Source organism: Anolis carolinensis, chromosome 3, assembly GCF_035594765.1.
Source record: "Anolis carolinensis isolate JA03-04 chromosome 3, rAnoCar3.1.pri, whole genome shotgun sequence".
Lineage (NCBI taxonomy): Eukaryota > Metazoa > Chordata > Lepidosauria > Squamata > Dactyloidae > Anolis > Anolis carolinensis.
The window spans coordinates 46,185,111-46,197,605 of record NC_085843.1 but is presented as its reverse complement, the minus strand read 5'-3'; the positions used below and the strand labels follow the sequence as shown (position 1 = coordinate 46,197,605).

General features: G+C 39.0%; 2 protein-coding genes across 2 annotated transcripts; one reads left to right on the top strand and one right to left on the bottom strand.

Annotated features, from left to right (window-relative positions):
• Positions 1-269: 269 nt before the first annotated feature.
• Positions 270-1,580, top strand: LOC134297336 (uncharacterized protein F54H12.2-like). Its single transcript, XM_062974539.1, has one exon. The coding sequence runs from the start codon at positions 270-272 to the stop codon at positions 1,578-1,580; it is 1,311 nt and encodes a 436-aa protein (XP_062830609.1).
• A 6,864-nt stretch (positions 1,581-8,444) lies between these two features.
• On the bottom strand, positions 8,445-10,627 carry LOC107982459 (uncharacterized). The gene is made up of 3 exons (XM_062974830.1): positions 8,884-10,627; positions 8,708-8,788; positions 8,445-8,551 (listed from the first exon to the last, which is right to left on the bottom strand). The coding sequence occupies exons 1-3, from the start codon at positions 9,023-9,025 to the stop codon at positions 8,445-8,447; spliced, it is 330 nt and encodes a 109-aa protein (XP_062830900.1). The 5' UTR covers positions 9,026-10,627.
• Between the last annotated feature and the right edge of the window lie 1,868 nt (positions 10,628-12,495).

Genomic DNA, 12,495 nt, shown 5'->3' with positions numbered 1-12,495 from the left:
CTGCGCGTAATATAGCCAAAGACATGGTCAGTCATTTTACACAGGCAGTTCTAAACAGAACAACCCATGAAAACCCACAAGAGGGATCAGGGCTGATGTATATTAGAAGGAGAAGAGGCTTAAAAAGAAAAGCATCACAAGTGAGGTTGAAAGGCCCGCCCCGCCCTGTTAAAAGGAAAGCGCAGCGTAGAAAGAAACCACAGAAGCGTCGTGGAGCGAGAAAGAGGCAGAGGATACAGTCTATGAGCGATATATTCTAAAACAGCATCATGGCTTTTATTCACGGATGTTCTGAAGAGTGCACTAAATCTGAACTAGATTTGTTTCACATTGGGCCTACACAAACTAGTATCGAGAGAAGCCTTTATATCGAAGTACCCCCACTAACGGCTCTTACAGAAGCCGCACCCTTGGATTTTTTTATTGCTGGAAATGGTGAAGACTACATGGATCTCAACAACACACTTCTATATTTGACGTGCAAAGTGGTGAATGAAGACGGAACAAACCTCCCCAACGATGCTGCGGTAGGCCTCGTGAATTACCCGATAGCCTCCATTTTCAGTCAGTTAGATGTGACTTTAGGGGACCGTCTCATCAGTCAAAGTAACAACTGCTATCCTTACAGAGCATACATTGAATCCGTGCTGAACTATTGCGAAGACACACTAGCCACGCAATTTACAGCGGGGCTTTTTTATAAAGATGATGCTGGGGAGCATGAGTCTACCGAGCTGGATGGAGAAAATGATGGTTTTATCAAAAGAGCAACCCTGGGAGCCGGTAGTAGAAAAATAGACTTGATGGGACATCTCCATGCTGACCTGTTTTTTCAAGAAAAACTGCTGCTGAACGGTGTCGATGTGAAAATTAAACTTACCCGCAATAAAAATGCCTTCTGCTTAATGAGCAATGATGCAAACAAGCGTTACAAATTACATATTTTATCAGCCTCCCTCTTTGTCAAAAAAGTGAAATTGACACCCGGTGTCCGCCTTGGACATGCTGAAGCCCTCTTGACATCTAATGCCAAATACCCAGTGGACCGTGTAAGCATGAAAGTATTCAGCATACCAGTAGGGAGCCGTGTCTCCAATCAAGAGAACCTGTTTTTGGGTCAACTTCCTAAACAGGTGGTGATAGGGTTGGTCGATAACGATTCTTTCAGTGGTGCATACAATAAAAACCCTTTCAACTTTAAGCATTATGACATCAATTTTGCAGCTCTCTACTTGGATGGAGAACAGTATCCCATGAAACCATTTCAGCCCAATTTTGAAGAGGATAATTGTGTGAGAGAATATATGAGTTTGGTTCAGACTGCTGGCAAACACATGAAAGACAGCGCACTTTTAATTAACCGTGAGGAGTATGCAAAAGGCTACACGCTCTTTGCGTTTGACTTGACTCCAGATCAAGAATGTGCCGACCACTACTCCCTGATTAAAACTGGAAACCTGAGGGCAGAGCTGCGTTTCGCCAAGCCTCTACCAACAACCGTCAATATGCTGGTTTACGGTGTTTTTGACAACGTGATAGAAATAAATCACAGGAGAAATGTCTTGTTTGATTATATGTGAGATGGATAGCCTTCAGTTAACTCATCTACTAAGCTCAAATCCCTATACTCAAAAGAGTTTCTATGGGGTGTTACCATGTGACATGCTTCCGAGAAAGCATCTGCAGCAAAGGCCGCTCGCGTTGATTATCAACACTCATCCCCATAACCTCCCCGGGGAACACTGGTTAGCTGTTTACCTGCCGAATGAAAGAACTGCAGAATTTTTTGACTCATATGGACACCCTCCTGACTATGCCTTGTTTCCCAAAACCATCGTGAACTTTTTAAAAAGAAACGCCGACAAAACTGTGTATCAATGCAGGCCTGTACAGGCCTCAGACTCTGTTGTTTGCGGACATCACTGCATATTTTTCCTTCATCAACGCTGCAAGGGACTGGACTTTAAAAATATTCACGCATTATATTCCGACGATTTGGATAAAAATGACAAAATGGTTCTTCAATTTGTAAAGAAAATGAACACAAGACCACGTGCCTCGGATATGTTCCAAACGATACAACAATGTATGTCCTGTAGTGCATTTCATAATCGTGTTTAATAAAAAGCTCCTCCTAGAGCTGCTTTTGGAATATGATACGTGTCTGTCGTTTTTAAAAGAACATTCACAAACAACAAAATAGGTTTTAAGAATATAAGTATTTTATTCATTGAAAATAAAATGTATTATAAGCTGAGCCATGCAGGGGTGCTGGCCTGGCGTTGCTTTTTAGAAGATCTGCGTGACAGAGACGGAGTTTGAGTTGGGGGTGAACCCTTAGGGTTCTTTAGATAGTCCAGAAGTTCTCTATTGGACGTATTACCAACCACAGATGTCGGGGTGTTTATTTCGGCCAAGGCCCTCATAAAGGCATCCCACCCTTTAGGGAGACGTGTGACAGGTAAGGCGTGAGTTTGGATCGCAGCTTTGACCAGGTCCAAGATGTTAGATCCGGGAATCACCGCTCCTTTATACACAAAGGATCCTTTATCATCCCATGTAGAAATATTCTTGTTTTGGCTTATTTTGCTGAGCATCAATCTCGCATGATTCTTGTATCTAGCAGGCAGGCCGTCCACCACTTCACGAAACACGGTGTCAGAAGGGGGCTGTGGTGTTTCTTCAGCAGGTGGTTCAGATAGAAACAGATTTAAACTTTGCTTCTCAGCATCCCTCTGTTTTACATGAGTTAAATATTTTTGAAGTAAGGTATCGTAGAGTCGTGCTTTTTCATGTTCGGATAAATCAGACCTTCGTAGAATCTCTTGCATTTCTCTATCTAGGGATGAGATGGCTGTAGTTCGGATGTTTTCATCCTTGGGAGGTGCGCCTCTTAATTGATCCAGTTGACGGCTGGGAACCAGATACATTTTTTCAGCATATTCCATCACTGTTTGGTTAGAAAACTGGTTAACAGAGGAACGGCAAAACTTAGCAGAGGTCCCAAAAACCCTCCAGACTGTTTCACAAGGCACTTCTTTTTTCGAAGAGACACTTTGCTGTTTCCCAGAATTCTAATAAGGCGGCGCCTTTTTCTCAACGCCCGTAGCTGGTGCGGGGCCAAGGGGATGTTTCCCTTTAAAGTATTGAGTGCTATTTCTGAGATAGTAGCAATTAAATCATTGGAGCCCGTGCACAAAATGGCTTTTCTCTGGCGTGGAGGTACCTTAATAAGTAGTTTTAAAAGTTCCAGGTTTCTCTTTACACGATTGGACATATTATCCAGGAGGAGCAGGCAGCCGCAGGTCCTACGCCGTTTTAAAACAGTTGCCTTTTGTAACTCCGGGATTTTTTCTTCATCAAATATACCACAGGCCAATCTGGTGGGAAGATTCCAGTTCTTAATCTGTATGTTTCGGGTGTAGTACCATTCAAATCTATCATTAAATAACCGTGAGGTTTGCTTGTTGCGTCTGCGTAGGATTCCATGAAAAAACTCACATTTCCTGGATACATCTGTCGTGCCAAAGTAGCAATTTGTAGTTTATCCCGGGGGTTTTTAAACAGTACCATATATTTTGCATTAAGACTGATGGTTCTGTTGCTTTTTCCTTTGCAAAAAATATTTTGTGTGATGAGGAAAACACTTATATTCCGGTGATGGACATACTGGGTGAAACACATCTCCAAACCACGGTTATCGCAAGCAGGCTGCATCAAATCATCGATTACTATAAAATTGACTTTATTGGGTGGTAACAATTCATCATCATCAAATTTTTCAGGTAAACCCTGCACAAACTGGATAAAGGGGTATTTACATTGGAGTTCATTGTACAGGGGTTGCCAGCAACTGTAAAACCACACAATATTTTGAGGTAGTACAGAGAACACATGATCGGCATTATCCAGCATATTTTTTATAAAAAAGGTTTTACCACAGCCGCTCGGACCTGCTAGAATAGCAGAGAAGGGATGCTGCCATCGGGTCTGCAAATCAGTATCCATAAGGGAGCGTTGTAAATCCGTCTTTAATTACTCTTTTATCAAAAACAACCTTCTGTGTTTTTTTGAGGGTTTTCGTATGAAGCGTCCACTGACGCTTATTTCGAACAATACCCGGCTGATGTATCACAATTTCACGAGGCTGGCAGCCTTTCTTGTCCGAGACGTAAGCGAATGCCAAGTCTTTTAGACTGCTGAAATTAATTTTCTCACAGTTAGCACTATTCAGGGTGATTCCCTTAACTTTCAAACAAGCTGTGCCATCAGTCAATTTATATCCATAGGATTTTGGACCTACACTGACAAATTCTGTGATAGACCGGCCTGATGAAATTTCGTCAGTAAGATCCCCTAAATAATCTCCTAGAGGCGGTTCCCATTCCCCTTCCCGACTCACAAAAATGACACTGTCCGTGTCGTGATACAAAACACGTCTACCTAATTTATCTAGCAACTTGTAGAGTTCAAGTCTAGCATAAGCAGTGGTAAAACATGCTATGAATTCATTTTTACGCCCAGCGGTTGTCACACGGTCCTCTGAATATTTCCATGAGAGACAGACAGCCTCATCATCCAGACATTCAGACATGGACACCTTATAAGCATCAGAAAATAGAATCTGAAAGAAATCCTCAGGATCTCTCAGTACTTGTGTGACAGGTAAATTTGTTCTCTGTCCAAACTTGCCCCACAATGAGTTTAAAAACAGTTTGGCAATTTGACGTTTTGCAGGATTCACTGCAATCTTGTTTCTGCGTAAACGCACCCCCTCCCGTGCATGATAATCCCTTATATATTTAGATTTATCTTGTTTACTCACACACCACTGTGGGTAACCTGAAGCCTCCTGCTTTTGACGAAGATGCATCTTTATATACCCTGAAAACAGATCTGCAGAACGATGCTCAAAATGCCACACCTCATAAATTTCAACAACTTTGTAGCCCTTCTCTATAGCTACATTCAACTCGATTGTACACCATGTTCCAATTAACGCTCTTTCCTCATCTGTGTGGTCACAAGGGTCCAGATGTCGTGCTTCTGCACAGGTTGAGCACAGTACGAACATGAGTTTTCCAGAGATTCTGGAAGGCAAAACTGGAAAATAGAGATTTCTAGGGGGAAAAACCTTGGCCTTAACTAGTCCAAAATAATTTGAAAGGGGCTTGAAATCCTTGTAAATGATTTCAGGATGCCCCAAGGGGTACTCTTTTGTTTTGTTTACATAGGGGTACAGACTAGTAAAGTCATAATATTTCACAGATTCCCCATCTTTAGGTTTATAATAGAGGCATATTGCATTTGTACGACCCCCAAAAAGCGCATCGCGAGGTTTTAGGGGTTCAGGAAAACTGGCTTTTGCAAGATAAGCCTGGACTTCCAAATCTGTTTTTACCATATTTCTCCACTCGTGCTCCCAAATGGAACGCACTTCAAACCCTAGGCTTTGGAGCTCCGCGGTCCTTTTCTGTGTCGCGTTAAAAAGAAACTCGTAAGATTTCCCCACCACGGGGTTGTCCTCCTCTGGAGAATAACAAATCAAACAACCATGAAAAAAACAACCGAAATACTCATAGGCAACTTTCTTATCATCCACAACTGCAAAACCATCCAGAAAATAATTTCCAACTTTAACCTCCCCACCATTCAATGCGTGACGTATTTCAACTTTTTCCTTATGACTGACAAAAGAGAGCCACTGTATAGAGGCGGATGAGAATCGCTTGTACTGATTATGGTAATCATTACAACTTGGAATCGCTATAGTATTTACCCTAAGAAATTTGAACCTATACATGGCAAGAGCCACACCTGCAATGGTAGGGTATTGAAAAGGATCAATAGCGACCCTGTACCTCTTGACTTTGTCTTTTTTCTTGCCTACCATGACTTCTCTTATACCCATTGTGAGCTGCACTATTTCATGTCTGTACTTGGTACAGGCCTGCTCCAAAATCTCAACATCCTTCTGACAATAGAATGCAAGCTCTTTCTGCATATCAAAGGTTTTTGACTGGTTCTCTGCATACCAGGCTGTAAAGGCTGCCTTTTCAGCAGGCATCATGTATTCTACGCCATAGCATTCGGGCTGTGGCATTGGCCCTACATAATCCCAATTCTCAGGCTTGTTAAAATAATGTGGAAAATACCCCTTGGCATCCTCAAATCCCAAAGCCTTTGGTAATTTAGAGAGTGCCATGGGTAGGTGACTGAGTGAGTCAATGAATTTTATGGAGAGTCCTACCACAGTAACACAGATCAACTTCCCACCCTGTGCTATAATTTCAACATCCAGTTTTTCTTTCACCAACTGTCGGAGTATAAAATAACAGTCATATCCCTTTGAATTGTGAGCTATGAATGTTGCATCTTTAAAGGCTCCATCTTTTGTAAACGTTTTAATAAATTGTTCAATACAGTTTTCGCCCTTAAATTCCCAGGTTTTGCCTGCAAACTTCCATGGCTCCCTTTCCCCTTCCACCTCAATTTCACCATCACTGTCTTCAGACCCACTATTCTCCTCCACAAAATCTGGTTTAAAACACTCCACAGTCTCCCCAGAATAAGCTTTTACAAAGCAAAAATTCGGCACGTGAGCCCCCGTACTCTGGTGACATTCAAAATCATAAAATAAATATTTCACAGAAAGCTTTGGCTGTTTAAGCGGTTGCATGTAACACAAATGACCCTCATCTTCAACAATGTAACCCCAGCAGACCGTACACTGTCTCCCTTTACACTTTTCATCATCGTGATCCAGCTCCTGATAATATCGACACTTTGTACAATACATTCTCGCTAGACATTTGACTTTCTTCTCTAAACCCAGCTGTTGGTGTAATTTTAAGCAAGCCTCAGACCTACAATGAAACTTACATCGGGGGCATCGAACCTGTTTCCCTATCACATTATCACACCCCTTTCTCAAACACATTCTGCAATAAAATAGACATGAATGATGGTCATGATTATAGAGTTTGCGACAAAATTGACAGTAGTTTCGGATGCCAAATAGCGCTTTTACATTCAGAACCCCATAGAAATGCTCATCATGTAAGAGTAGAGTATAGGCTTGAGGATAAATGGGGCCCTGTGTTTTAAACAGAGCCCACTCTGACTTTTTTGAGTAATAAGCAACATCGATATTGACTCTTAAATGTTGTTCAACAGTAGAAATATCATTAAGGGTTACCTTTTTTTGATCAGACCATCCGAGTTCCATATGCAGTTTTTGAGCAGCTGTCAACATTTCTGAATCTGTGGGTTTATGTAAACTCATAACACCAAATAAAGCTCCAGCAAAACACATATTGCCACCTGCATAATTCAGGTCTATCAGATACTGTCTCTTCCTAGCAATTATTTCACTGGCTGGAATGGAACTCAGTTTTCGACGTGCTCCACCTTGTGGCGGTTTTGTTATAGTGACCACGAGCTCAAAATCACCATGAGCGCAGATTTCCATATTGCTCTGTAATAGACGACTCAGCTGGACTAGAAACTCCTCAGCATTAAAGAGATCCCTACTTCTTTTAAAAGAGAAGAGTGGATTTCGTAACCCTGAGGCTTCTAATCTCACCTGAACAAAATCTTCGGGATCAATTCTCTGGTTCAGATTGTCTAAGATGCCCTGGATCGCTGTGTATAATGCATTTATAACCTGTGCATATGACCTCACGGTTTCTAAATTTCTGAAACGGTATACCTCCCCGATCCGCAATGTGTTATAACTAGGAAAGGTAAATTGCCACCTGTGCACGCATTCTGCAAACACAGGGGGTGACCCATCATCCTCCTCACCAGAGGTGTCTTCCTGTTGAGGTCGGTACTCAACCTCGTTAGATGGGGATTCTACCTGTTGAGGTTCAGGAGAATGTCCATCCCTCTGGGTGTCTGTACTGGAAGAAGAAGCCGGGTCTGACCTCATTGAGTCTCTATTGCTTTTATGTTTTTGTTTACTTCTGGACCTGGCAAGAGTTTTTCTCGCCTTTGTTATCAATCTACGTCTCCTTTTCCAGTACAGTTCTCTAGGTGTGAGCTTCTTTTGCTTTCTTCTACCCCGCTTGTGCAACCCTCTACCTATCTGATAGTGAGTTGAGTTTGTAAGAGGGTTATAATTTTTACATGCTTTAATTGCTTTGAGAAGTTTTGGAATTTCATGACCGACGATTTGATCCAATCTCATTTTTAAAGCAATAGACTGTTTATAATTGTCGTCCGCTTCATCGTTCAATCTACGAATTTCAGCAAAGCATTCCCCCGCAGTGCTCATAATTTCACAGTCATGATCATCTTCCGAATTCAGCACAATGTCATTGTTGCCTTTCTTCTTCTTTTGAGGTCTAGCTGATTCCTGAGTTTCTGGCCTGGCTCGCTTCAAGCGGGTTCCTAAAAGATATAATAAATATAATAAAATACCTAAACACAATCACGTGTGGCTATTTCTCATATTTACAGAGAGATGTTCTGTGGGGCATACAATTACCTCGAGTTTTTGAAGTTGATAGATTGGTAGTCTTTGGAGTGGGCATGTTGGTCTCCTTATCTGGAAATGCAAATACATACACCTGAGTAGCTGTTTCTCATATTTACAGAGTGATGTTCTGTTGATTTCTGTAAGTTTGTTATTTTGTGTGATTGCGACTTTGTTAATTTTTGTTGTAGTATTTATGTTCTGTGTTTTACTACCATTCATCATTACCTGCATGCTTGGAAGTTGGTGGAATAGCCTTTGGTTTCTCCACAGTCTTGAAATCAGCATCCTCATGACGAAGTGCTTGTTCTGTGGAAAACAGACAATCATTTCAGAAAAGACACACACACACTGGGTGGGCGTTCATTTTATTATTAAATAACCTTTGGAGTATAAGGACAAACCCATCATTTGAGCATCATCCACTTCCAGCTGAGAAATTTGCACATCCTCATAAGTAATTTCATCTGGTAACGGCATATTTTCTATGATGGCTGGGTACTGGATATGAACGTTAGGATAGAAATGTTGGTTGATGTTGCTCATTTCTGATGGTTTGAGTTGTTGAATCTAAGAAGGTGGAGAGGGTTAAGAGGCAAGCATTAAACAGGTTGTGCAATCATTGCTGAGACACATTTCCATACAAGACCCAAACCGCGCCAGACACCATGGATTGGACCCACCCTGACAGATTACCAGAAATTGAAAAACAAACGTTCAGGATTATTCAATCTTACCTGAATTTGGCAGCTGGAAAAGCCCCCAAAACATCATTAGATACTGAGATATGTATCTCTTTACAAAAAATGAATGAGTTGGATGCCAGGATCTTTCCTATAATATCACCTCTGCAATTGGACACTCCCACACAGAGCTGTGAAATCCTTCAACATGTGATGCAGCAAACATTTTCCGATGGCAAGATTAACTGGGGCAGAATTTTTTCTATAATATTATTTGGATGCATTTTAGTCAGAAAAATGCCCTACACAGAAGTTCATGTCGATAATGTAGCTGAATGCATCGCAGCATTCTTGCTAGATCATGAATCTAAATGGCTTTGCCGTCATGGAGGCTTGGTAAGTAAAATAAACTCTTAAAACTTTATAATATTCAATTTAATATACATTATTGTGTATACATATAATATTGATAATAATATTATATATAATATACAGTATTGTATGTACATATAATTTATTGTATGTACATATAATATTGGTAATAATATTATGATGTGGTACAATATAATACTAATATTAATATTACAATATAATACCGGTAATATTATACACATACACACACACACACACATATATAAATAATATTACCGTATAGTGTCATAGTACAATATGGTAATATATGATGTTAATATTGTACTATGGTAATAATATAATATATTGTATGTACGTATAATTTGTGAGCCAAATTGCCCCCCCCCCCCACTTTTCTGGTAAGAAGGCCAATATATAAATATAGTAATTAGATTAATTAATTAAAACTAGCATAACAGAATCTTATTTCTCATTTTTTCTAGGAACATGGGGTGAAATACATGAATGCTCTAATGGATGGTAAAACAAAATTGTCGATTGTTGAATTTATGTTATATGTTTATAATCTAAAGTGGTTGATATTCCCTGTATAAATAAATAAAATAAAAATCTACATCCTTTTTGTTATTATTTATATAAAGCAAACAAACAAAATAATGTACCCTATTTTCTGTTGTAAAAATAAGCCGTAGCTTCCAATGAAACAGATTAAATTATAGGGTTGTTGTATGTCTTTCGGGCTGAATGGCCATGTTCCAAAAGTATTCTCTCCTGACGTTTCGCCCACATAATAATAATAATAATAATAATAATAATAATAATAATAATAATACTTTATTTATACCCCGCCACCATCTCCCCAATGGGGACATCTATGGCAGGCATCCTCAGAGGTTAAATTATATATAAAAATCTATTAAATGACAATTGGGTGTCTGACCTCAAATGAAGCCAGCCTAGAGGTATAGGATTGTGTATTAGGTTAGAGTACCAGGCACAAGTAATTCATTAGCCCTGATTTTCATAAGTACCCATTTGCCTAGGATGGTTTGAATGTGTATTACCTATTTCCAGAGGAGCATTCTTTTGTTACAGTAATTAGGTCAATAGAGTAGATAAGCATATACAGATAATCTGCAGGGGCCTTTCATGTTCCTTGACTTTTTTTGAATGGGCCTTTCTCCCACCTAACCAAACAAGACACGGCTATGGAAATATATATAGCTATGGAAATTAGCTATATATATTTTATATGTAAAATATATAAAACTCTATTAATAACAATTTAATAATAACAATTTAATAACAAATAAATAACATTTTAATTTAATGTTAAGTGAAATAGGTACAGTTTTACCACCAAGGGTCACCCATCATAGCCTTTTAAAGGACAGGATTCAGCCATAGAGACTTTTTAAAAAAAACATCCCATAAGAGGTTGACCCACATGTTAAATTATTTTAAAATCTTAAACTATATATATATATATATATATATATATATATATATATATATAGAGAGAGAGAGAGAGAGAGAGAGGAGGTTGGGAGAAAGGTTTGGACTTACCAATTCAGCCAGAAATGTTGCATGGGCCAGAGGATTGAACCCAGGATGTCCCAGGGTTTTTAAAGCGTAAGGGGGTCCTCTTTTCTGGTTGGGGCCGCCTTTCCATCCGCTTTTAAACTGAGAATTCCCATTGGCTGATGAGACAAACACCCTCCTTTTGAGGTGTGGTCATATTTGCAGTTAGGCATACATGTTGTACAGAAACATTTATATAAATCTCTATTAAATAAATGGGTATCATACTTTTTTTTATTTTGAGGGAAGGGGTTGGGGAAAGGTATATTGAAGAAAATTAGCAATATACGCCTTAAAGAGTAGTTGAAATGTATTTCCAAAAGGGAAACCCTCAAATAAAAGCACATTGTGCATTATGTTTTTTTAAAATCCATTTTTATTTTACCCCATTTTAAAATAATCTGCTAAATGGGGCATGATGGGCTATAAGGACTTGTATTTTCTAAAGGACTGTAACACTCTCCCTTCCCTATAGACATTGGGTTGTTCTGTTGGACCCTTATTTTATTATTTATTTTATTTTTGGTTGTAAAAATAAACCATGTTTCCAATGATGATAAAATCCATTTTTATTTTACCCCATTTTAAAATAATCTGCTAAATGGGGCATGATGGGCTATAAGGACTTGTATTTTCTAAAGGACTGTAACACTCTCCCTTCCCTATAGACATTGGGTTGTTCTGTTGGACCCTTATTTTATTATTTATTTTATTTTTGGTTGTAAAAATAAACCATGTTTCCAATGATGATAAAATCCATTTTTATTTTACCCCATTTTAAAATAATCTGCTAAATGGGGCATGATGGGCTATAAGGACTTGTATTTTCTAAAGGACTGTAACACTCTCCCTTCCCTATAGACATTGGGTTGTTCTGTTGGACCCTTATTTTATTATTTATTTTATTTTTGGTTGTAAAAATAAACCATGTTTCCAATGATGCATTTTAATATATATATATTAATACATGGTTAAAGAAAGGGGCCCACACTTCGCCTTGTGTATTCAGTTAAAGATCCAGGCACAGAGATGCTTATTATCTCTGTTTTTCAGAAGTCTTAAGCATCCGGCCCCACGCCACTGAAAATATGCATATCCTGATTGTCAGAAGGATCAATAAACAGGCACATATTTTCACTTTTCTATTTAGTTAGATATATATATATCATTAGAAATCTTATGAGTGTTCATTAAATGTACTTCTAAAGGTAAGCCCCTCAAATAAAAAACACAATGAGCATTATGTTGTTTTTAAATCCATTTTATTTTACCCATTTTAAAATAATCTTCTGGTAAATGGGGCATGTTGGGTTATAAGGTCGTATTTCTAAAGGAATGTAACACTTAAAGATCCAGGCACAGAGATGGTTATTATCTCTG

Excerpts from the sequence above, each read along its gene's own strand:
- LOC134297336 (XM_062974539.1), top strand. The coding sequence starts at position 270 with ATGGCTTTTATTCACGGATGTTCTGAAGAGTGCACTAAATCTGAACTA.
- LOC107982459 (XM_062974830.1), bottom strand. The coding sequence starts at position 9,025 with ATGAGCAACATCAACCAACATTTCTATCCTAACGTTCATATCCAGTAC. Across the intron at positions 8,789-8,883 it reads GGATGATGCTCAAATGATGG|AACAAGCACTTCGTCATGAG; the intron begins GTTTGTCCTTAT and ends TGTTTTCCACAG. Across the intron at positions 8,552-8,707 it reads ACCAACTTCCAAGCATGCAG|ATAAGGAGACCAACATGCCC; the intron begins GTAATGATGAAT and ends TTGCATTTCCAG.